The following is a 26,004-nucleotide window of genomic DNA, read 5'->3' as shown; positions in this document are numbered from 1 at the left end:
GCTCACGTTCGTTGTTTTCCGTAACTCCTCCCCCTGTCCTGCCTCCGGGGTTGTCAGGGGCAACTGGGGGAGACGCTTTTAGATCACACAGGAGGCTACATAGCAACACTGGAAGTTACCGTCGATGCTTTGAGTTGTTTCGGGATTAAGCAACCACGTCGGCGTTATCCCGGAGAAAACGGCAGTGAAGTTGGTCTTTTGACAGTTTAACGGGACGGTTGACTTAATTCCGCAGGAGAGGAAGGGCAGGCGATGAATGCTAACTTTGGCTTGCTTATCTAGCTTAGCTAATGTTAGCAGCTAAAGCTAAGTTAAACGGTAGTGACATAACGGTACTAATGTTCACGGTGGCTGACAGTGCTAACTATTATGGTGAAGCCATAAAGTCTACAGTGTGTCTGTGTGTACCGGCTAAGTCAGCTGACGTTACATATAAAGTGGCATTATGCATTAGGACTCATGGGATGCTACGTTCAAGAGTTGAATAGCTTTTACATTATGAGTTAGCCAGACAGCTGAATATAATATCTGGAAAAGAGATCATACACTGCACAGCAAATAGCATCTAATCAAAGAATGCACCATGTTTAATACTGGAGGTTACACTTAGCCTCTAAGCCTCATCCTGTTTCTCCCCTCTTATCTAGGGATAGCCACTGGGGACATGGCGGTGTATTTTGACCACCGTATTGAAGCCCCTGAAAGCAGTGGTGTGCCCTCTCATTTGACCTGGCACCCAGTTCTTCCTGTGCTGGCCGTGGCCTCAAACAGCTCCACCACCGGAGGCAACGTGGACCTCTACCTGCAGCAGGTAAACTCTGGGCTCCTGCACATGAACACTTGACACGTAACCCGTATCATATCCACTAAACACATCCATCCCTGTCTGTATGCAGGGAGAATACGTGGAGAGCTGCCATTTAGAACGTCCTCACCCGCCCACAGTGCTGCGCTGGCATCCCCTCAAGCCGGTGTTGGCGCTGGGCTGGGAGAATGGTGAGGTGGTGCTGCTGATCCACCCCGTTGGACATCAAACTGTCCTTCCCATCGCACACACAGCCTGCATCACACTGCTGGAGTGGAGTGGCTCTGGCAGCCGCTTGGTAACGGGTGATCAGGTGAGTCTGTGCATTCTTGCACATGTGCATATGTAATGTCAACTTACTGATGCATTCATAGCACACATGCATACATCATAAACATGCATGGTTTTCTGGGAATACTTGGACCAAGGCTGGATTACCAATTATAGCATGTTTTGCACAAACCCTATCAGGGTAATTAAGGCATTACGTCATAGACTGGATGCATTGCATACTTAAATGCAATCTGAAACCATTTAAATCCAGTTTCTTCTTATTGAACAACATAAATATAGTGTAATTATTTAATGACAGACTGGAGCGCTAGCAGTATGGAAGGTAGATGCTAGAGGGAGACTTCAAGGAAACCATCTTGTGAAGCATGAATACAACAAACCTCTAACTTGCTGCATCTTCAGACCGGCGACACCTGGGGAGTAAGTAAACAGGATGCAATGCTCTGAGTTAGTTCTGCATTGGCAGTGAGATAATACAGAAAACTATGCCCTCTTGAATTGATTGCTGGGTTGCTAATAGTAGCAACTTCTGTTATAGCGATGTGGCAATGTTAGCCCGAGCATCAGTAAGTGGAGATGAGAGTGCTCTGGATATGTTCAGCTGGAAGGGAGCACCTCTTAAGATGGGCCCACAGGAGGGACTCGCGTTCTACGTCAGCACTGCAGATGGTAAGAGTTTATCTTTTTTTGTCGTGTGCAGCATTTTTAAGTAGGTCTTCAAGAGTTTTTGTACCAGCATGAACTGAATGAAGCCACATTGTGTAGCTCATGAGTTTTATAATCTTCATTGGTGACCAGAGTTGAGAATTGAATTTAACCAGCTTAATGAATCCAAATAAGTTTTGAAAAATCATCTATGTTAAGTGACAGTAAGTTCATTTTCAGTTCAAGAGAAAATTAATAAGCTCACTTTTAAAAAAAAAAAATCAACAAAAATTCAAAAAACATGTGAAAAGGGACGCCACCACCCGTTTACAGAAAGCGGCGTTCTGAAGATCATAGTCATTTCATAATATGATTATTTTGTGCTATGAGGCAATAACTATTTTACTTTTTTTTGTATATAGGTAAAGTTCACTATGTGGATGAGCATTGCAAGACAAGCCTACTACTAAGTGTAGAGGGAGCAATCAAGAAACTGTTCTATCTTGAGAAAAGAGAGGCGCTTGCTGTGATCACGGAGACCCTAATGTTGTCACAGTACACTCTTGGACCTGAGGGAGGAGCCCAGGAATTTATGAAGGTATACTAAAATTATGAAAGCTCTAATTATTTTTTAAATCTGTTAAAGACTGTGGTGTTTTTGATGGGTTGTGTTTGTGTGGGTAGATCTGATCAATCAGATCTTACACAGTTTGGTTTGTGGTTTTTTTTTCACAACAGGTTAAGTTGAGCAGCAAGAGTGGGCAGAATGTCAACATTGTCTGGACAGAAAACGGCCTCCTCATCACAGCCACAGGAGAACAGGTTATCAGGTCAGTGCACACACACACACACATACACACACACACACTGTGCATTCTCATTTTCCCACTGTGTCTGTAAATAACTCCCTTTGATATTTTTTTTTAGGCTGTGGGACCTGGAGCGAGATGACAACTATGTTTTGCCTCTCGACGAGACTCTGGGGTTTGAGAGAGGAGAGATGATCAACTGTGTTTCATACTGTGCAGAAAAAGGTGACTGCAATATATTATGTATGATGTGACTAATGTAAAGTGCCGTTATTATCCTTATTGCTGTTATATAACGTTGTGGCCTTCTTCAGAAATCTTGGCAGGTGGCACCAGCCATGGTCGCATAGCAATCTGGAAGATGGTGGTGCTGTCAGGCAGCAGCAGAGGAGATAACAAGGCCCAGTGGAAGCTACAGACACCCACAGAAATACAGGGAAATGTCACGCAGCTACAGGTACTGTCTGGACCAAAAATGTGATAGAAAAAGATGTAATTCCAACATAACAGCGTATATGTATAGTATTTTTCTGGGAAAGTTCACTCAGACCTTCTGTTACAGTGGGGCTCTAGCCTGAATCTGCTGGCCGCCAATAATTCGAACACTGTGCTGATCCTGTGTGAGCATTTGATGTCAGCTCACTTTAGCCAGCAGGTGGCAGCAGTGCAGCTCACCCCAACCCAGCTCAGCATCACTCAGTTCGCCACAGGAGCGCACCTTGCTCTGCAGTCTGAGATACACATCAAGGGTGTGTGTGTTACCAAAGTAAGTGGAATTGAGAAGTGAAAGTGTATAAATGAGACCTCTCTGCACTTAAAAGGAGATACTGAAGTTTGGCTCTACAAAAGTTTGGCCTTGAGGACAAGATGAAATTGATATCCTGGTAACCAGATGCGTGTCGTCAAACCAACAGGATTCGGTGACAGTCTGGAGTGGCAAGCAGATCACTGTGTATGAGCTTACAGAGACAGTTCTTCGCAATACAGGTACGACATTTAAGCAAAGGCCCACTGAAGGGACAAAACAGCATTTTACAGATGTGATGCAACATTTTAGAAACTACACAGATTCCATAATCTTTCATCCCTGCCTTCATTTGTTAACTTGTGCTTTTCTCTTCCATTTCCTAGGATCATTTCCTTGTGACTCCCCCATAGTAACTGTACATGGCGAGAACCTCTACACTGTGGAACCTAACAGGGTCCAGATTCGCACGCCACAGGTTGAGTCCCACACTGGAGCCTACTGTTCAAACTAGGAGTTGTTGTTGAATTAGACTTGATTATAAATTAGCATAAACACATGGGAAACTAGTATTGTTGCTATAAATTTAGTTCATTGTGCAACCATCTACTTTCCTTTCTTTTCTTTAGGGCACTGTGAAGCAACTGCTGACCTTCTCAAAGGCAGAGGGCAACCCTGTACTACTCAGTGTGTGCCAGTACTACCTGGTGGTAGGCACGGACACAGCACACATTAGAGTCTTTGACCTCTCCCGAAGGTATAATGTTAATGTGGACGCTGGTATCACTTCCTTCCCATAAAAAAGAATGAGAGCTAACGTCCATGTGTTGCAAATTTCTGTTCATTGACAGTCTCTATGTTCAAAGTACTTTTATGTCTTACCACATGTCTTATAGAGATGCCAAAGCTCACTGCAATGCTAAGAACCTGGCTGATCAGATTGCCAATCTGGGAGCCCTCAGGTCAGTCAAGTGTAACGCCAACGGCAGCCAAGTCAGCATCCTCATCACCCAGGTGAATCGACAACTCCACTTTCTGAAACCTGGGATTTAATATTTGTTTTTAAAAGCCGATTCTTATTATATTCATTTTCATATATATTTCTAAGCTTATTTTCAGTATTCATGTGAAGATTTCTCTGTATGTAACTCTTCCGCTCAGGTTAATGGACGACCTGATCACAAAGTGTACTTTTATGACGTTGAGATGGACACTGTGACACACTTTGACTTCTTCGTTGGCAGACCGTCCAGTGGTATCTCACAGCAAGAAGAAAGTGAAAGGTCACTGACGTTGCCATGATCTACCAGTGTTGAGTTTTCTCTTCTGGTTGTCTCAAACTAAAAAAGTCTGCTCTGTTTTACAGGCAGCAGTTTCAGGGGACAGAGCTCAGTGGTCGCTGCCCAGTATCTCACTTTTGGGATGAGAGCGAACCTCGTCTTTTTGTTTGCGAGACGGTGCCAATAAGTTCTGAATCGTCATCAACTAGTGTCTTAGATACGGTAAAGACTGCACCTTAAGATAGTACATGTGAAGCATGGTCAGAATATATTTACTTGCTATGTGATTTTAATAAACGTACAGTAAATTAGAAATAGTTTGACAGTGTGTTGCCTTCCTTCTGCTCAGACGGACGTGTCGGTGGTGACACTCTTCTGTACACAGGAGCATGGGCTCCTTCTACAGGACTGCTACCCTAAGCCCTCAGGTCTGCAAGCGCTCCTCGCTTTGGATGTGCCGTACTATTGTTTCAGCTGCAAGGTGAGGTCGGAGATCTCTCTGTTCTGCTTGCATGTTGTCTCTTCAGTGGGGGGTTCTCATTCAGCATGTGTTTTTTTCTGTCTGCAAAGTCGAAGGCATGCTGTTTCAATTCTTGAGTTTTCTTAAACATAATCCATTGTTTGCACCCATCACTCTTATATAAAAATCTATGTTTGGTCTTACGTACCCCAGCTGTTATTTCGGAGGGGGGGTGTCTTTCTACCAGAAGTAAGTCTATTCAAAAAGCTTCAGTATTCCTGATTCCCAACTTCCAACAACTGTGATCGTGTATACCTTGTGGTGCATTTAACAAAAAATTGAGTGTATCCCTGAAATATCTAGATGTCACCATGCTATGTCCACTTCCCATCCACATTGTCTTGATGAACAGATTGTGTTGCCGTGTTGTTTAGTTCGCGCTGTCTCTATCCATTCCCCAAAGGCCATGTTTTCCCCGGGATTCCTCATTCTATGTTCCCTTTTCTTGTGATCGTACCTTACAACATGCTGCTGTGAATCACATGTTACCTATCTTAACCTACCTGGACTCCTTCTCCAAAGCCTGGTGAGAGAGACCTAAACGTACCGGAGATTTCCGCCACAACATCAGCACCTGCGCACCCGACCCAGCAACCAAAAGGGTCAGCTGCCAAGTTCCCCCATATGGTGTCCAGGCGGGCTCTCCGAGACTTTGTGGGCCTGGAGAACTGTGAGAAAGCCACGCGTGATGCCATGCTCAACTTCAGTTTTTACCTGACCATCGGCGATATGGACGAAGCCTTCAAGTCTATTAAGCTCATCAAGAGGTAAAAAAAAAAAATCTGTACATACCATAGCTCAGTGGTGTTTGCAGAGAGAGAAGACGTGCAGGATGGCATGCCTACTGTGGGCACATCCCCCCTGTGTTACTGCTGTCATCACCTCTGTCAGCAGAGTGGCTTTAGTTCAAAGGCTCATTAAAGACCACAGGGATAGCATTGTTGCCATAGCCTTGACGCTTCTCAGAATCCTCTATAATAGTTTGCATTGGGAGAGCTGTAACTAATTGCTATTGACGTATATTGAAAATGGGGCATTGTTGCCACTCGTGTATCCTTATTTCATTCAACACATTTGACTGTTGAGGTCAACATGGAGGAAAACTACCACAATAGTTCACTTTGATATGCTCTCTTTAAGTCTGAGAGCACTAAACATGGCTTTAAAATTTTGTCTTATTTCTAAGTTGTAAGAACAAAGTAGGCACTTGACAGGTCAGTATTTGTATTTGTCTTTGGAAGGACTGGTAAGTTTTAAATATAAGACTTAGCCCAGCAGTTTGTGTATCATACCATGATGCTATATTCAGATCAGATCTACCAGAGCATAACTTTTATTTGTTTATGTTCGTACATGAAATAGAATTTTAAACACAGGACATGATTAAGGACTTTTTCTGTGTCTCTGCCCGGGGAAGGAACTCTTCACTGTGTATATATGTGGCTGTTTCTGTTAGTGTGCGGGCGTGTTCTGAGGGGATGTACTTTTCTAAACACCCTGTGACTCACACACACACATACAGAGACACACAGTAGCTCCCCTTGCCAGTTTGGTCTAAAAGGAGTGCCCTTTCCATTCTTACAAACATTGAATCAGGTCACTAAAAGGATGTGTTTGTCCATTCCACTATGTGTGTGAGGCTGTCTCGGGGAAACGTATATGTGATTCTAGTAAAGATCTGATATTATCTTAAGCAGCATACGTGATTCGGGGCACTCTGTCAGAAGTGTTGCCTCTGCACGTACAAATGTTACCCAAATGGGAAAATAACATATCCCACCAGCCGGATATTCCAGAGAATTTAATAGGCATGATGACAGATTTACTCAGTTCCTCATTGATGGCTATTTTTACTGCGGCTTCTTTTTTCTTTAAAAGTTTGGTATTGTGTTCGATTCCCGCATTTGTCCACCCACAGGAATGTACATTTCCTGCCGCAGTAACCTGTACCTACTGGGATTTGTCTCCATGGGGCTAATCTTTGAATTGACAAATGTTCTCATACTTAAGTCAGAGACTGGCTGGCGATCCAGAGGTCAAGGTATACACTTGACCATTTAACTCACATGCGTTAAAGGGTCAGTTCATCTTTTTTTACACACAGGTGGGAGATCTACATGTGCTGTATGTGTGAACGACAAAATCCAACTCTGAACATAACAGTATTGGGAATTCTTTACAGTCCGATCTCTGAATCAAATAGAGACAGTTCAGAAAGTTATAATTCACTTCATCCAAAATAGCTGTTCTCAGTATGAAAGTCCCCCTGCCTCCCGAAGCAGCCTGTCAGATACAGGTTGGAATGTCTTTATTCAGTCCGCACTGTGTTACTTCCTCTCATTCATGTTGTCCTTGACTTTAGGTGACACGCTGCAGGGTTATCTGCCCATATGAATACAAGCCTTCTCTTACTGTCTTTTTGCCACTGCACTTGCTATTTAAAAGCCAAACTCCCCCTTTCCATCAGGAACAAAAACACCCACGGAAGTGTTCAGGGGTGAAGCGGTGACTGATGGATGATGTTGTAGTCATCACAGTTGGCTGTGGTACATGTGACCCATCGTGCTCTCAGTGTTTGCCATTTGTCATAGGAAAGGTTGGAACTCACTGCATGAAATTATTACAGTTCTTCTGCAGTCAAAGAAACTAGTGCCACCATGCCCTGAATAAAACATTACTACTGCAGCTTTTTTTCTTGCACTTTCAACCAGCCCTCTTCAGAGAAAGTGTAAAAATGTGTACTGTCATGTGATAACACTAGAGCAAATTGCTGATGCTATGAAGTATGGTTGAAAGCTCCAGAAAAAAGTAGCAAGTGAACGTTGAGTTTAGACACAGGGACACTCAGTAGTACAGTACAAAGGCTCAGTCGCTGCCGAAGGAGCCCAAGGTTAGATTCTGACCTGTGGCCCTGTGGCTCCACGTCACTCCCCCATCTCTTTCCCCACCTACCTGTCATTCTTCGGCTAACCGTTATAAATAAAGGTTCAAAAGCCCCCCAAAATATCTGTGACTATCACAGACAAAGGTTAAATGTCACCCCAATGCTTCCAGTAGCTCCTCGTCCAGAAAATACATGTTATATGTAACATTTAATGATGTGTTTGTGTGGTGTTGGACATCAAAACAGCAGCAGTAATAAAAAACAGCCACCATTGTTTGAATATTTACCAATAAATTTATTGAATTTATATGATATATTATTATTATTTAATGTGCCCCTATGTGTGGCAATGTGGAAGACCCACAAATAGCCTGGAGTTCTTTGCAGAAGTATGATTATGGTCACAATACTACTACTACTACTAATGATAGCACTATTCTTTATACAACTATATTTAATTTAAGTATACATTATGTACCACAAGCGAGCAGAGTTTCATATGAAAAGCATCATGAGAATGTGAAATGTGTATGTCATTTCAAAATGCAGTATATCGGCAAAATATTTGTTACCATCAATTTAACAAATACTGCAAAAAATAAAAAATAATCCAAATCGATGTGGTAACGACAAAGAGTGAGAATATTCCCTCATGTCTTTCAGTAGGTACATGTATATATTATCAATATTACCTCTCAAATATTGTCGCTGGTTTGGTTAAGCCCAATCAAACTTGACTACTCCTCTGCTTTTGCCTTGTTAGTTTACCTACTTACTTACATATATCATTAATATTACTTAAGTATTAGAATTGTAATAAGCTTTAAATGGCTGAAAACAAATATGAGGTATTCTGGTATTACATTTTCAACATCTTTCAAAATTTCCAATTTATAATTAATGCAGGAGGCCATTTGATAAGTGCACATATAACAAAATAGGTCAAGGTCCAGCTTGATCTTTTTATAAGCAGGATGTTTCATATCCAGATTTAATATTTAGCTACCAATTAGCTCACTGAAGCATGAATAAATGAAACATCATAAAGTACTGAATATGTTTTTAAGCTTAGGGCTGCTTACATTTTAGTTAAATCTGTGATTTTTGTGCACTAAGCAACAAAATAATTCTCTTTGTTTATGGTGGGAGAAGTTGTGAGATATAGTTTTACGTTTGCATGTACATGTTAGTCCAGCTGTTGTAAAGCCACAGGAATGTCTTCTTCTCTCAAGAGTCACACTGGAGACTCCTAGCTGGAATGCAACATGGATAGACAGTCTCAACAAGGCGACTCCACATAGTCATTGTCTAGACGTGGGTGGAAAGGTGATGCCAGTGAGCGACTGATGATTATAACTCGAGGTGCAAGGCAGTCATCACGGCGATGTAAAATGTTCCAGATGAGCATGGCCGCAGCCATCGTGGCCAGCAGGCAAGCAGCTATGTCCAGGTAGCAGGAGTAGGACAGGTGTGTGTAGGGCCCGATCCTGTAGAAAGTCACAAGTCCAATAACTAGCACAAAACCTGTAGAAGAAAGAAAAGGCTGCAATCAGTGAAAATGCACGGCCAACCCGATTTAGCAACATGAGCATCGTCAACTTGTTCAACATCAACATATTGTTGTAAACTTTGTTTTTTCACGTTGTTGCACATGCAGGCTTACTGAGGAAATATGCATAAGGAATAATTATACTGAAGTGAAACCAAAACGTAGGTATGGAAAATGCAACTGCCAGGGAGTATGGGATGTCCAGGGAATGTCCAGTACGAGTATGACTCTACAGCCACGCTAATGATTTGAGCTAAATGCTAACATCTGCTGAGCAGTGTTAAGCTGGTAATGCTAAGTTTAGCTAAGTTTAGCTAGTTTAGCTAAGTGTAATTAGTTTTGATATTTGGTCATAAACCAAAGTATTTTGTAAACAGTATAGTTCTTTACACATTTCACTCGAAACAACAGTTTTATCTTTCAATCTAATAGTTTTTGAGATAATAATTATCGAAAAAATGGCCAGTCAACCAACTGACAGGCAGATTGACATTGCCGTCCAAAGAGCCACGCCACCAACATGGCCGCAGAAAAGAAAATATTCTTCAAGCACTCCAGATACTCTCCAGAGCAACAGTTCTGAAGAATGTTTTCTGTGACTATGTATGTAAATATTTTATTATTTCTAGTTTTAATATTTCTTGGATATTCGGAAAGATACAGTCACTATACCTTTATGTAGTGATTTAACATGCCTGACTGGCTTCTTGAAATCCCACATGCTTACATTTAGACATTCCTGTAGCCTTGTATTTCACAGTTCAGCGGGAGCTCTGTGTGGGGTCTTTGAATCTGGAAATCTGTTTCCTCCTAGGAAGAACTTCTGAGATTTCCAGATCAAATGAATGGTGTAAAAATATCGGAACATGAATATACGCTCGGAAAAGCCTTTGAGATGTTTTATGTCCTGATTTCTTTGATTCACTGTAGTTAAACTCACGCAATGAGGAACTCGTGTTTGCATGCAAAGGTAGAAAGCCGCAGTCTTCAATTCCAAGCTGCTTCTTTGATCTTTACTTTATCTGCAGTGGAAAGTTATTGTCTCCATAGCCCACACCTTTCCTCATTCTTTATAATTAGAGGTGTGTATGAAAGCCTACCATCGATCAACGCGAGTATCCCTGAGTCAAACGGCCATTTACCGCATTCAAGAGTGGCCTGAAGCCACCCAAAAGTTCAACCATAATACATGTCTGTAAACTTGCCCCATCCACAGTGATATAAATACAGGGACCAAAAATAATCACTGGAAATATGGATGTTGGTACTTTAGGATATGAATCAGTCAGTTTCCTGAGGCAGTCACAGAGTTCATTTATATTTCTTACTGAATCTCTGCAGTGATATGGCTGTCATTGTTTCAAGTGAGGATGTGGATAATTGTGTCTGTGTATCATTGCGTGTCAACACCGTGTGTACGCTTAAGAATGCAACTGTTTGCTCAGTCTGCTCATGTTTAACCTGTCTGGCTCCTAGATCCAAGAAAATGAATAATCTCCTGTCCAGGTTCCAGCCAGGGTGGGCTGTGTGAAACTCTTTTTTGGCACAGACTTATCAATCAAACTTCCTTCCTCTTCTTCCTCTTTCCATCCTTCCTTCCTTACCACTCCTCCACACCCTAAGCTACGAGGTTAATATATTTGCTGGACATTTGACATGATCTGTCATAAACCTAAACAGTCTTAACCTAAGGCCAGGTCTTGGAAAATCATTAAGCTGGTTTGTTTTTCTTCCATTCAGTAATGTCATGGTTTATTTTTAAATGACCTGGGTGTTGTACTCTACACCTTTTCTCACTCCCTTTCTTCTAAGGATCTCTTGAGCCAAAGACTTATGGGAAATGGTTGAATACTTCATGAGTCAGATTTAACAGATTCAGTTCCTCAAAATCAAAAGAAATGAGTGCGTCCCGGAGGGATATGACCTGCAGTGACTTTTGACGTGTTAGAGCTGTGTCCATTCAGAAAACACATTCCAGAGTTGCCTCCAGGGGTGAAATGACCAATATTGTGCTTTCATCCTGGACCTGCCAACACTGCTGAGATATCACTGAATGGAACTGGATATTGTTATTCCACAGTCTACTTGCAATAACTGAACATTTTGGCACGTCTGAAAATGAAAACATTCCCTGAGAAAGAGGGTGATGGGTAAAAATATCTCCATTCATTCAGAGCTAAAGCCCATTCATTGACTCATTTCAGGGGGAGGAGATGGGAGGGGGGTCTATAGTAGTATAGTAGGAATGGGGAATGGGTTGCTAAATTTTAAACGTTTGTTTAACTTTATGTACTCACAAAATGATGCCCCTTTACTTGGATTTAAAGTCTAAGTCTAAAATCTCTTCAGCCTTTACATTTAAGAGAACTAATTAACTTTTATTATTGGTGAGGTCTGGCCATTCAGTTGTCCAAATCCCCAAAAATATTTAATATACCATTAGGAAAAGGCAAAGCATAAGACTCTGAGACAAAGAAAACAGCAAATTCTCAAATTTGAGACGCTGACATTGTTAGTTAATAACTTTTAATATAGTGCACTCAGCAAGTCAATTTAATTTGTCAAATTTAGTTCACTTTCGGAGATAGTAGTGCAGCTGTAAACTCTGGGTTTGTTACTTGGTTATCGATAAGGTTTGCCTATTATTACTTTGGTCGACTTTGTTAAATAAGTCACAAACCGTTTCAGCTCTAGGTTTAACATGATTTCTTCTTCACCAAAGAGCATCATTATATATATATAAAACACATCTCATCTCACTACTTTAAGATACCAAACTACTATTTCCATGAACACTCCATGTAGTGATGAGGATGGTCTGAAAGCCCTGGAAAAGTCAGTAAATGGACCTTGGGTTGGGATTCTTGAGATCTATTTTTATAAAAACTCCCAAATGATAAGGACACTAAATGAATATAGAAATCACACTGACAAGCAAAGCAGCACAATGAAGTCTTATTTTTGCTCATTGCTCACTGATTGATATTCTCTTCAGTATTCCGTTGTTTGGTTGGGAACATCTCGACATACCAAGATTTGTCATCTTATTAGTCAGCAGCTTTGTTCGCCATATATGGTCAGAGAGTAAAAGAGAGCATTACTATTTTTAGATGTCAGAAAAATATGTGTGTACTGTTTATTAGACTGTGTTACTATTGTTACTAAAGCCAACATTTGGGATCTTGGTAAGATCATCTTATAGATCATCACTATCAAAATACATGTCCTTAAGAGATGTTGGTGATAATGATTTAGGGATGTGAATCTGTTCATTTTGCTGCCGATTATTAATAATGCTTTGGTGAGATGAGTTTTTGGTAGCTGTGGTTTGGCTGGTGGTGTTGTCTGATATTGGGAAATACTGTATGTTGGGTGCGTCCTAATCCTCTCACCAAGGCCTTCAGATAAAAGCCCTCGTCCCTGTTACAATGCGTGCCAAATATGCTCATGATAAAGAGGAGATTCTTTATTTGCTGCTGCTGGACATTTTGTAAACACAGACATTAAAGCCAGGCCAGCCATTTCTCTACCAAAACACACGATAAACACACAAATACAACACGCACACCGACATACACGAACCTCCATGCACATAATCCCTCCTGCCAGTGCGCACACAAACACACAGTCCCCGACGAAACTGTCTTTCCCGTCCATTCCCCCTCCCCTCTTTTTCCTTCTTCAGCTCGGGGGTTTGCATAACAGGTAGTCACAGACATTTCCTCGTCCTGAGCAGGGATATCCTGGCGCCCGACAGTCGCTCCCTGGCTCGCTGCAGCTATGGCTCATGGATTCTGGACTAGGACTAAATTTAGACCCACAGCAGACCCCCTTTATACCACCCTGCCACAATGATACCAACTGGCCGAGCGACCACTGCACACAACACAACACACTTCCTCAGCAGGGGCATTGGGACAGGCTTTACCAGCCAAGTCTTAATGTGGCACAGTGGGATGGATGAGTGGGTGGTGGTTGTAGAGGAGGGGGTTTGTTACCATGACTGCAATAAGTTATGTCCCGTGCCAATTAATCCAGAGGATGACCGCCTTTGTTTTCTGGTTTCCTTGTTTACCCTTATCTTATTCTCTTGTAGATTGGCTATGTTTTAATTTATTTATGAGATCATTTTGTTTATTATTTATTACTTTTTCTGTCTACACTGAAATCAAAAACACTGCGGTTTCAGGAGACCATGTTTAAATTATTTCACCTACGTTATCTACATTTACCATGGATTTAGTTGGTTACATTTAAATAGAACATTTTAAAAGAAATCTGAGTTTAATTTTCACTGAGTAACCTTAATGTGAGGCTGATCTTCCATGTTGGAGAGTCAGCCAGTCTACCCCCCACCCCTCCCCCTGTGAATTTATTCCCTTTCTTTGGCACTCCACCAGCGAGCATGTGAACTTTGCTCTGCAGCGTCATATGCACAGCGGATAGAATTGGATGGAAGGACATTCAACATCACTTTCACCTGTCTTTCTGTTTTTGCAAACAAACATGTTGTAGAAGCGCTTTTACTCACTGGCTAGCTGGAAGAGTGCAGCAATGGCCTCTTCCCACCACTGGGATTCCTGTGTGATGAAGGGCAGCTCCATCAGGCCTAGAAGGAAGATCAGCTGACCAGCAGTCAGGGCCACCGTCGCCATCAGATTACATGCTCGCATCATGTCAAACTGCACTTGAGGGACGAGAAGAAGAGCTGTGTCATTTTTCTGCATTAAGATTTAAATGCATTCATTGGATATGCGTAACAACAAGTTAGTCTGAATCACAGTCTTGATCTTTAAAGGATAATCTGATAATGCGTCATAATGTTGTAGTGCAACGGAAAACCTTGAGGCATGTGTTTGTTTGACAGTAGTTGGCAGTGCTGCCCATTGTGCCCAGTACAGTTGGCCAATGGACATTCAGTATTTCCCACACTCTTGAATGAAACTTTCTCAATGGAGCTTAATTTAGTAGCACATAAATTCACCACAACACCGACTCTGCCTTAAAGATCCTCCAGAAAAGGGTTATACTGACCATGTCAACAACATGATTGCCCACCTAAAAAGATGCATTTGGCTTTTAAATAAATCGGATACAATAAATCATTGGTTGGCTGCCATGTGCTTCTGCTTACACAGTTGTACTACACTCAAGGAGTGTTTAGGTTTTGAGTTTTGACATAGAGTTATTAAACTTATATGCAGTTTCAATTTTTACATCTTGGACATCAATTTTGAAAGCAGAAATAAATTTTAAATTTTATGTTGCACTTAAAACTAGCATTAAAACTTACATTTGACAGTGCTGCGGGATTCTTGGTAGCCTGCAAACTCGGTGCCCCATCCCAGGCTTATGCACTGCCTCTGTGTCCCCTGCCCCCTGTCATCACGGCCCCTTTCCCCACCAGTGGGGCACATCCTCCATAGTCCCACACTCCGCTTGCGTCCATCCTCCAGCGCCTGCAGGACCCAGCTGGGGGTGAAGGCTGCAACATTGTTTAGGACTAGGGACAGCAGGGCCACTGCCACCGCCGCCGCCACTAGCCTCTGCACGGCCATGCGACGCCTGACTCCCGCCACCTGTCCTCCTCCCTCGTGGCCCTCCTCCTCCTCCCCTGACCCCTGTTCCTCCTCAGTGTCCTGCCCACTCCCTTGCCTCTCCTCTGGGGCACTAGCACCAGCAGTGCTCTGGGCCCCCTGAATCCTCTCCACCTCCTCCGCCACCACAACCACCACCACCTCCTCCTCCTCCAGCTGTTAGCGAGTGTTGTCCCAGCTCACACAGAGGTGGAATTGGCAAGAGTGTTGTCTTGAGACTTAGCTAAAGAACATCTCCATTCATCCTCATTCAGGATGGTTGTCGTTGCAGCAGATCCTCAGCCCTCCTCCTCAGACAGCACTGCGGGCACGCGGGGATTAATCCAACTGGCACCTAGGTCCATTCCACTGGCTCCGGCTGGCTGCAGCTTGACTCTTGGATCTTGCTCCTTGCTTGGTTTACTCCCTATTTTTTACTTCTCCTTTTCCTTTCTTCAGTGCTTTGCTTGTTGTGCTGCTCTAACTTCAGTGTGTGCATCTGGCTTCTCTGTTCAGGCGGTAGATTGTTTTTCTTCTTTCTTCTTTTCTCTTTAGCCACTACCTCTCTCTCCCCACATTCCTGTCACTCCTCAAGCTGCCTCTGTCAAATAAAGCTAAAAGGAAGACAACAAAAAAGAAGAGAACAGATGCAAAATAGCATGCTCAGGACAGCGTTGCTCTGAGTTGACTCTGCTTTACTGACGCTTACCAAGACTGTCCCTCGACTAGAAGAGCTGCCTAATTGAAACAAGAAGTCCTTTAACCCACCTCCTTTTGCCTCTCTCTCTCTCTCTCTCTCTCTCTCTCTCTCTCTCTCTCTCACACTGTTCCCTGCAAATCCTTGAGGTCAGAGTTAAAATGAGGGGGAGTTGCTGTTCGTCATACTCCGAGAAATCAGTTCGCAACTGTAGGAAGATTTAAACGGACAGCTCCCTCCTTCACGATCACTTTAAATGTGTGTGTGTGTGTGTGTATGTGTGTGTGTGTCAGTATGTTTGTGTGAGACAATGTCCAAAAGACCCCCTGTTAGACGTCACTGTTGTGTATTCTTTTGTCTGGAGCCCAGGGGGCGTTTGCAAAAGTCCTCTCTCTCATGTGCAACAAACATATTGGCCGCCACAGTCAGCCAGCAACAGGATGTGTTTCCTGAGAGGAAAAGAGGATGGGAAGAGAAGCCAAATGTAGACCCGTTCCTTCTCTTGTCTTTCCTTTTCTGGCTCTCTAGATCTTGCCACTCTGTGTGCTCAATTTTTCTCAGCATTTGAAATTGTCTCACATTTCGTTTTCAGGGTTGGTTTTCTGTGACCATATAGAGCAACATTTTGGCTCCTCTTGCTTCTTTTTCTTCACTTGGCCTCCATTCCCCCTCTTATAACAGGGCCCCTAAAGATTTGGGGTATTTCCTGCTGCCTAACTTTAATAAACAGCCCACATCTGTATCAGCTAAAGCAAAGGAGGAGGGTGGGTATGCAAATAGAGACCAGATGGCTGTGGAATCTTATATTTGGAAGTGAAGCAAAAGAAAAGGGGGTAGAGGGACTGATTTACGTCAGCAAGACAAAAGGAAAAAAATGGAAAGACAGCAATAGAAAAGCACGCCTCTTGCTTTGATGCAAAGTCCTGCACCCATTTATATATGGCTTTACATACATCAGTGTTTGTATGCTGGAAGTCTTTTGTGGACATTTGTTAGAATCATGATGAATGTTGCAATAACACCACAGTCCTACAGTACTATGAATGAACAGGTATCTACATATTTTGATTAATTTTGCCACCAGTTTCTCATGCATACTAAAGGTTTTGGTCTAGCATATGAACTTAAACTAAACTGCAGTAATAAATGTAATAATTGTATGTTCTTATATACAACAACAAACAAGCCATTTCTCTTTTCTTTTCTCTGTAGTAAAGCAGTATGGGAAAACATGGCACGGATGTGTGTAAAAACCCGGCGGCTGGATGTGGCACGTGTGTGCCTTGGGAATATGGGAAATGCCAGGGCAGCAAAAGCACTAAAGGAGGCAGAGGCTCAGCCCGAGCCAGAAGCCCAAGTGGCTATGTTGGCCATTCAGCTCGGCATGCTGGTAAGATATTGAAGTATCAGAGTGTAAATGACCACTGAGACATGCTATTGCTAATACAGTGACTTGTGCCGTTCTTTCTCTGTCCCATTTATGATGCAGAAAATGTTTTTCCTCTGCTTTTGAGCAGAAGGTTACCTTCAGTTTTACATTACAGCATGAAGTTTGTTCATAACCCCGAAAATTAAATCAAAACAAACAGGCGTCAGAACCAATGCTGGAGACAATGTGGGTAATTAATAGCAGACCATACTCATATTTTTTGGTCCTGCCCCGTCTTACAAAACTTCTGGACTCAAGTGCAAACTACCACCAAGAGGATTTGAGTTTACTTGTCTCTCTTCCTACTTGGGAAACATTTCGAAGGAACTGGATGACAGGGACAAATATTTACTAAAAAAATCTTCATTTTCTTAGAGAACGTCCCACCTTGAGCCAATGGAGAAAAAGATATTATAAATAGAGTATACAGTATGGAACATTTATTTTGCTATTACAGAAGGAAAAGGGTTAAAAATGCTGAATTAAATGGGTTACATACTTAGCCGATAAAGAGTCTTGCAACTGAACATGTACTAAACACAACTGTAATGTAAATGAAAATGTATCATCCTGTGACTAATAATCTCTAAGTATATAAAAAAAAAACATTTTGAAAAGTCTGACTGAGACGTGATGTCTATTTAGATTGGCAATGCAATAGAGAAAATATAAGATCATAAAACCAGAAAGGCCATCCCCTCACTTCAGATCATAAAACCCATCAAGAGGATTTTTTTCCCCCGTTCTTCATACTGAAACCTGAAACCGCAGTGTACATAACGCCACATCCTTTGTCTGCACATGACACCTCTTTTTTAGGTCTAAAAGTCCATGGGACTTTCCGGACTAAAACCATCTTTCCATCATCTTTTCCTGTCTTCCGATAGGAAGATGCAGAAAAGTTGTACAAGAGCTGTCAACGCTATGACCTGCTGAACAATTTCTACCAGGCTTCTGGCCAATGGCAGCAAGCTCTGGAAACAGCAGAGAACCACGATCGCATACATCTGCGCACCACCTACTACAACTATGCCAAGTACCTTGAGTCCATGGGCGACAAGACACGTGCCCTCACATAGTAAGACATAGTCCATTTGTGGTTTTATGTCATCAGGGTATGTCAAATATATATGGGCAAAATTATCATGGAAACAAAGAGTGATTTTCAATCTTTTTGTTCCAGTTATGAGAATTCAGACACACACAGGGTCGAAGTTCCCAGAATGCTCCAGGATGACACATCGTCTCTAGAGATTTATGTTAACAAAATGAGAGACAAGTAAGTTTATCTTCACGTCATCTAAAGACAATATCACATGATTCTCGTACTATATGCATACATGTAAACATTGGTCCTATCATCTTATCCACATAGAAACATCTATAAGTGGTGGGCCCAGTACCTGGAGAGTCAGTCAAACATGGATTCAGCATTACGTTTCTATGAACATGCCCAGGATTACCTCTCCTTGGTTAGAGTCCACTGCTACATGGGAAACATTGAGAAGGTGACTCAGTTTGTATCGTGTAACATTTACTAACTGAAACATATAACACCTGACAACGTCTTACAGCCTTATTATTTATTTATTACGCCAGGCGTCTGAGATAGCCAATGACACAGGTGACAGGGCTGCGTCATACCACCTGGCCAGACACTACGAGGGCCATGACGATATCAAACAGGCTGTCCACTTCTACACACGAGCCCAGGCCTACAACAACGCCATACGACTTTGTAAGGTAAAGTATGCCACCACAAAAACATAATGTTATTTTTTTAGGTGATTGTACGAATAAAAACATAGTTATACATATTATATTCCATTTCTGATATATTCTCTAGGTAGAGCCTCCTATATCTTGTACACTGGATCTTTAATACAAAGATGTCTGTGTTTTCTTGTGTATTAGTCTCTTCGTTGGTTATTGACGTGTGTTTATTGTCTCTAAACAGGAGAATGGTCTGGATGACCAGTTAATGAACCTCGCTCTGCTCAGTAACCCCGAGGACATGATGGAGGCCGCCTGTTACTATGAGGAGAAAGGCACCCACATGGACCGAGCTGTCTCACTCTACCACAAGGTCCTTCACAAATGTCTGCTTTTTCTGAATGACTGGTTATATGATAAGATTGATGCATCTTAAATCATTCCACAAGAGGGCAGTATATCCCCATATACTGTATATACGTCACTGAACAATGTTGATAGGTGGAACAAGATATTTCTTTTACAGCAGTATGTTTTTTCCTAATTTCTTCACTGTAGGCTGGTTACGTCTCCAAAGCACTTGAGTTGGCCTTTGCCACCCAACAGTTCTCTGCACTTCAACTGATCGCTGATGATCTGAATGAGAACCATGACCCAGCCCTCCTGGCACGCTGCTCCGACTTCTTCATCACACATTCCCAGTACGATAAGGCTGTGGAGTTACTGGTAGCAGCAAAGAAGGTACATGATTGTGGCACATTCTCAGCTATACAAAGAAATGTTCGTATGTTGCGTAACTTATGTGTGTCTTTTCATTCGTGTGTGTGTGTACATGGACAAAAGTACCAACAAGCCCTGGAGTTGTGTGTGACCCAGAACTTGACCATCACAGAGGAGCTGGCAGAAACAATGACTGTAACTGATTCAAAAGACTTGTCTGAAGAGGCCCGAAAGGAGCTGCTGGAGAGGATAGCTGACTGCTGCATGCGACAGGGCAATTACCACCTGGCCACTAAGAAATACACACAGGCGGGCAACAAGCTCAAGGTAATACTGTGGTGTACTACTGTACTATATGGATTCTCTGCAAGCTAAGAACATCTTGTGGGAGATAGGACAGCCTCATGTCATGCAATATATCTACACACAAATATATGAAATGTAAAAATATGACCGCATTAAATGTTAAAAATGTTTAAATCTACGTTTTTCCAACAGGCCATGAGGGCACTCCTGAAGTCGGGCGACACAGAGAAAATAGTATTCTTTGCCAATGTTTCTCGTCAGAAGGAGCTCTTCATCATGGCTGCCAACTACCTCCAGTCTCTGGACTGGCGGAAAGATCCAGAAATCTTGAAGACAATCATTGGTTTCTACACTAAAGGCAGGGCGCCGGACCTGCTTGCTGGCTTCTATGAAGCCTGTGCTCAGGTAGAGCAATACAAAATACATATATATTCTATATATATTATCATTTAATAGTTGGTACTAGTATTGATATTACTGACATTTATATAGTTATAAACTGACAATAAACATTTTGGTCGAAGTCTGTTGAATTTAAGGTGGTGGTCGTACGTAACAACAAGGATGCTCTGTAGGAGAAATGTTACTAATTAATAAAACATAAGTTTTAACATTTAACAGTTTAAACAGTTCTACTTCAAGAGACAATATTCTTGGTAATCTGTGGTATTACTGTTGTTGCAGTGATCTTGGATATCATGAGATTTTGTGAAATATAATTTAGGAGGAAAACATAGTAAGCTGAAATACTCAGTAAACAAAGTTTCCTCTTGTTTATTGTTCTTAAGGTGGAGATTGATGATTACCAAAACTATGAGAAGGCTCTTGACGCTTTGACCGAGGCTTTAAAGTGCATCTCAAAAGCAAAGGACTCTTCAGGACAACAGGAAGCAAGACTTGCTGACACGCAGCATAAAATTACCCTGATCAAGAAGTTTGTCTACGCACGCAGGTAGGAATCTAGCTCACATTTGTTCTCTTTGTTATTGTCTCACTGATTTTCATCTGAGTGGCTGAGCTTTTGTCCTTTTATCTGCAGGTTGTATGCGGAGAATGCCGGTGAGGCTGTGCGGTTATGTGAAGCCTTGCTGGAGGAGCCAGAGTTGGACCCTGCTGTCAGGATTGGAGATGCGTTTGGTTTCCTAGTGGAGCACCACTGTCAGCAAGGCAACTTTCAAGAGGTGATTTTCTTTAGCCTCTTTATCAGATTAAATTACATTATGATAAAAAGAAAACATCCGCATCCTGCGTTAAGCTCTATACACTTTCAAACTCGGTCCCTAATCTTCTTTACATTTTTTTTCTCCCAGGCCTACCGTAAGCTGGAGGAGCTCCAGAAACTTTTGCCATCGCAGAACATTCGGTACTATATTAGCCAGGCGAGCCTAGAGGCCCTGCAAAAAGAGATGGGTCTACCCATGGATCGTAGTGACCGCAGGCATAATGTGAAGGAGGAGGATGAAGTGGAGGAGGACTTAAATGTACCTTAAGACACATCGTGTGTGAAGAATCTGCATTTTCAAGCACATTGATATGCAAAGTCTCTACCCTTCCTCAGACCGGAAATGACTGTGCAGTTGTTGATATATTAATAATCATGTTAACATACATTTAAATAATCTTTCAGATATTCACTACATCTACTAAATTTTACTGAATCTTCACCCTATTTTTCAAAATGTTGAACACACATGAAAAAATATATTTAATGCAGCTCTGTTTCATCATTTCTGGATGAATTTTACAGCTGCTTTTTTGTGCAGGACGGTACAGTTTAATGAATACAGACTATTGCCTTTTGAGCTGAATTTTATATCTGATTTGCTGTTTGTAATAGATTTATCCTCAGACCTAAATGTGTGGTTAAGATACATTTGGTACAATGTATTTTTTTATTCAGGTGATGTATGAACTGTAAGTGTCAAAAGTTATATCTGTGTAAAGCATTTTGCAGCTATTTTTGATTACTTTGTGAGTCAATTTCTACTTAGTCTGTGATATTGTGAATTAATGTGTTTATTACAATGCATTTTTTCCTATATATTGTAAAGTTACTTTAATAAAACACTTTTAAAATTACACTGTATGGCCTGTAATAGAGCTGTAATAAACCAAAAAGCAGGCTGGTGAAGCTTTGACCAATTTTCCCAACTGTAGTCAGGAGATGGCGCCGCTGTCAAAGACATCTACCAACCAGGGCTCTAAATTAACTTTTTTGATCACCAGCCAATGTGGCTGGTAAGTTTCTGAAGTTACCAGCCAAAACAGAATTTCCACTAGCCACATTTTTTCCGTGCAAAAAAGACAGATTATGAGAGCAACTGAATTCATTCATTCATTTTATTAACTAAACTGACTGAACCTCAAACGGATTGAGCTAAGAACCTGCAGTTTCAACACAGTTGACGTACAGTACAAGTTTGGTTCTAGTTTGTTTGAGCGCCTAACTGTGGCGATTTTGGCTTTTGTTTCCCCGGCATGCACTGGTCTTTCTAGGAGCATAATCTTTTATTTATTTATTTATTTATTCTGCATGTGGTCCAGGTGGCGCACATGGTAGGGATATTTCATGTAGCTATTTTGTGGTGGTGTTTTTTTGTTTTTTTTTGCAGTGCTGACACTGGAATGCAACCTCTGATTGTCGTTTCTCTTGACAAAAATATATTTTTCTGCTGACCCTGTCCACAGCAGTGCATAGCTCTACTTCTCTACTGCAGCTATAAGTACAGCTACAACCTCACTTTAAAAACACCACAACTATTCTGAGGCATTCTACATATTCATTTCATGTTTTAACCAGTTCTTATTGTTAATGGGTGAACTGGTTGTAATGTAGCTTTAAAGAACGAATGCATGAATCCATTAATTCTCAGTTGCCAATGACTGTGAAGGACAAAAAATGAATTTAGCCTAAACAGTTAATTGCAGAAAGAATGAAATATTTGAATAAATATTGTATTTTTATATTCTGTTAGGATATTATCAGCTAAATTCAAACCCTGAGATCATTTTATGTTTCTGTAATGTCATCTTAAATTAGAATGACACAGACAGGGGATGTTTCTGTAAAAAGGCCCAAGAACTGTGCAACTACAAAAACTATGAAATATAACAATGTCTGAACTTTGAACTTTTTTTTTTTTTTTTTTTGCGTTTTTGGATGCAGGGGAAACCAGAGCACCTGGAGAAAATCCGGAGAACTCGATGTTACTTTAGTTCTCGCTCCTCCTCTTCCACCTCTCTGGTTTCCTCAACCCCAGAAAGTGACGGGTTCTCTTCCAGACAGAAGGTGGTTTTGCTGTCCTTTCTGGAGGATTTCCCTGAGCGCCTCTCTGGGATTCGAGGGCCAGTGCAGGACTGATGGTCGCCTGCTGCTCGCACTGCTTGTCCTCAGCGGCTTCAGCCTCCTTTGGTGGTTGGTTGTCATTACTGTCTGTGATTTTTTGGAGAGCCTCTCTCTCAGCCGTGAGCTCAGTGCATAGCTTCAGGTTGAGTGAGACCTGAACACTGAGCTGAGTTTTCAGGTTGTCCAGCTCGCTCCCAAAAATCTTCTCGCTCTCAAGGGCATTTTGCTGCAGGACAGTGATCTCCTCTGCCATCTGTTGACGGATGGCTTCCTGCTCAGCCCTCACGTTTTGGGTCATACGGAAGCCCTCTGACACTGAGACTGCATGAGACTTGACTTCCGTTTCAAGCTCACGCTGCAGGGTCTCGGCCTGCTCTCTGACCGTGGTGACTTCGGCTTCATACTTCTGGGTAGTCTCGTGCATCTTGTCCAGTTCCTTCTCTAGAGTCATGTTCTTTTCCTTTTCAGCTTCAATCTCGGCAGAGAACTTGTCCTGACTGAGCTTGTGTGTCTCTTGCAGCTCCTCATAACTTTTCTGCAGGAGTTTCTTCTGCTCAAGCTCCTTCTCAAGGTCAAACCTCAGGGTGTCAGCCTGCTGCTTGACCTCATGGAGTGACACACTCGCCTGCTCCAGTTGTTCTTGGAGAGTCTTGTTCTTGTCTCTCTCTTCCTGGAGTGCCTTGAAGGCTTCTTCGTAGTCAGACTGCACGAGCTGCTTCTGCAAGATCTCATTATCAAGATCCTGCTGAAGGTAAAAGGCTTGCTTTTTGAGCTTGGGGACATCATTTTCATACCTGGCGTTGAGCACTTGGTAAGAAATGTGGAGCCGTTCCAGTTCCTCCTGAAGAAGCTTATTCTTGTTTTGCTCTGCCTGGAACTTTTCCTCATTAATGATGTGAGCCACCTGCAGCTCCTCATAGTCGACCTGCAAGAGTTTCTTTTTCTTCCTCTTGGTGTTGTCGCTGACTTGGTTGGCGATCTTTGCGGTGCTGAGAGTTTCTGGATTGGTGTACTTCTTGAGTCTCTCTAGCTCCTTCCTTGTCTCTTTTTCCTTGTTGATGAACGACTCCTTCAAGGATTTTTGTCTCTTCAGCTGTGCTTTTGTTTCCTCCAACTCTTGGTTGAGTTGGCAGCTGGTCTCACAAAAGCAGCCGCGTACGGTCTGCTCTTCATCGCTCTTCTGGTTACCACTGGGGTTCCCTGGGCGCTGCATTTTCTTTCTTTGGCTGGTAGTCAGTCACAAAGTAATGCTTGTAGGTTGCAGTTGTAGATCTCTGACGAACAGTTGTATTCTGTATCAGTCGTTGTCTCTTTGCAAATTGTCTTTTCTGGCTCTTTCTCACTGTGGTATCACGATTTGAAAGGTCTGAAATGATCTGACTGACTGAAGCGTCGTGGCCTTATATACCGTCCTGATGATGTCACAATGCATGTGCCTTTGATGTGTGGTTTTGCTCTGATCTGTACAGTTCCATTTGTCCCGCCCCTTTTTCTCTGATTTGTTTACATTCTAAGTCACATGGTGTAATTCAAACGTAAACACATGGTTGCACTGCCAATATGGCGGCAGCCAGAGCCACCACACTCTTCAGAAACCTGTAGGTGACGTCGCGGATACTACATCCATTGTATACTGTCTATGGTCTGCCTCAGAGTACGATGCTGGTCTGCACCATGGTGCAAGATCATTCAGTTATTTACATACACTCTGTAAATCAAAGACACATGAATGAGCAAATAAAAAAATGTCATAAGAAATATTTACTATTTAGTTTCTCCTTCACGTTTTGAACGGGAGGGTGAGTAGATTGTGTTGAAATCCGTGACTGCACTGCTTCATTATTTACCCTCATCTCGACCCTAACAAGGAGTCCTGGACTAATTTATCTGGCTCCGGACTTTCAGTCAGTCAGTTTGATTGTGGTCATTTTATTAAAACAAAAACAATACAGGCCACAACATTAATGTCGGACCCACCAAGGTTGATGGTCCAAGCGCAGTTGTTGAGCCACCATTTTTCTACAGCAGCCCAGAGCAAACAACCCAAAGATGATCTAGAAATGGCCTTTTTATGTGAATTTCTGCTACTTCACTGCTGGGTGCCACTAAATCCTACACACTGGACCTGTAACAGATTTTCTTTCACCCCTTAAAATCAAGAAGGTCTCATGACCCCCAGCGGTGGTCAGGAACCAGTGTTCTAGAAGATTGATGGGTTATTACACAGTGTTCCCAGAGTCAGATAAACTGATTGTTGGTTGATTAAAAAATGAAAATATCAATAGCTGACGTTTTTATTTTATTTTTATGCTTGGGTTTTTATAGGCGTTTCTATCTGCTTTGTGTAGCAGACTGGTTCTTCAAGCAAGTTAGTGCATTCACTGGGTGGTTTCAGAGAGTTACAAGGGGTTTTACAAGTGTAAATGCAATTGGCTTCAGCAATTTATTGAAATTCAAGTGATATATGTGTTCAAATACAAATCACAAGTCAAAACAACGCTAAATTTACCTGAAGAGCCGGAATTCTATTCACTACTTCTGCCTCTAAACTTACCAGACTTAACCAATGGCCCCACCTCTTGGTGGAAGGGTTAGGGTTACTACACTGCCATGTAGTAACGACATAAAAACAGACTGAACCTCAAACGGAGACCTATACCTCGCTGGAAACAGGAGAGGGAAATTG

General features: G+C 42.1%; 2 protein-coding genes across 3 annotated transcripts; one reads left to right on the top strand and one right to left on the bottom strand.

Annotated features, from left to right (window-relative positions):
- Positions 1 to 34: 34 nt before the first annotated feature.
- Positions 35 to 22,055, top strand: ift140 (intraflagellar transport 140 homolog (Chlamydomonas)). Of its 2 annotated transcripts, none has more exons than XM_027289355.1 (30): positions 35 to 189; positions 648 to 811; positions 897 to 1,118; positions 1,398 to 1,519; positions 1,638 to 1,768; positions 2,167 to 2,342; positions 2,483 to 2,574; positions 2,672 to 2,778; positions 2,868 to 3,010; positions 3,116 to 3,319; positions 3,468 to 3,540; positions 3,685 to 3,776; positions 3,928 to 4,055; positions 4,195 to 4,312; positions 4,460 to 4,581; positions 4,665 to 4,800; positions 4,928 to 5,059; positions 5,621 to 5,865; positions 17,017 to 17,194; positions 18,121 to 18,311; positions 18,417 to 18,512; positions 18,609 to 18,741; positions 18,833 to 18,976; positions 19,191 to 19,319; positions 19,505 to 19,687; positions 19,790 to 19,993; positions 20,165 to 20,377; positions 20,761 to 20,924; positions 21,012 to 21,153; positions 21,283 to 22,055. In XM_027289355.1, exons 2-30 carry the CDS (start codon positions 665 to 667, stop codon positions 21,460 to 21,462), a joined length of 4,347 nt encoding a protein of 1,448 aa, XP_027145156.1. In that variant the 5' UTR covers positions 35 to 189; positions 648 to 664; the 3' UTR covers positions 21,463 to 22,055. The 2 variants fall into 2 exon arrangements, with proteins under 2 accessions (XP_027145156.1, XP_027145155.1); XM_027289354.1 differs by having other exon boundaries at positions 35 to 318.
- Positions 8,257 to 16,029, bottom strand: tmem204 (transmembrane protein 204). The gene is made up of 3 exons (XM_010731748.3): positions 14,825 to 16,029; positions 14,063 to 14,218; positions 8,257 to 9,506 (listed from the first exon to the last, which is right to left on the bottom strand). The coding sequence occupies exons 1-3, from the start codon at positions 15,087 to 15,089 to the stop codon at positions 9,262 to 9,264; spliced, it is 666 nt and encodes a 221-aa protein (XP_010730050.1). The 5' UTR covers positions 15,090 to 16,029; the 3' UTR covers positions 8,257 to 9,261.
- Positions 22,056 to 26,004: the final 3,949 nt, after the last annotated feature.

The sequence above is a fragment of the Larimichthys crocea genome, chromosome XVI (assembly GCF_000972845.2).
Source record: "Larimichthys crocea isolate SSNF chromosome XVI, L_crocea_2.0, whole genome shotgun sequence".
Lineage (NCBI taxonomy): Eukaryota > Metazoa > Chordata > Actinopteri > Sciaenidae > Larimichthys > Larimichthys crocea.
The sequence above is the reverse complement of the archived record's forward strand: the minus strand, read 5'-3'. Positions and strand labels throughout refer to the sequence as shown.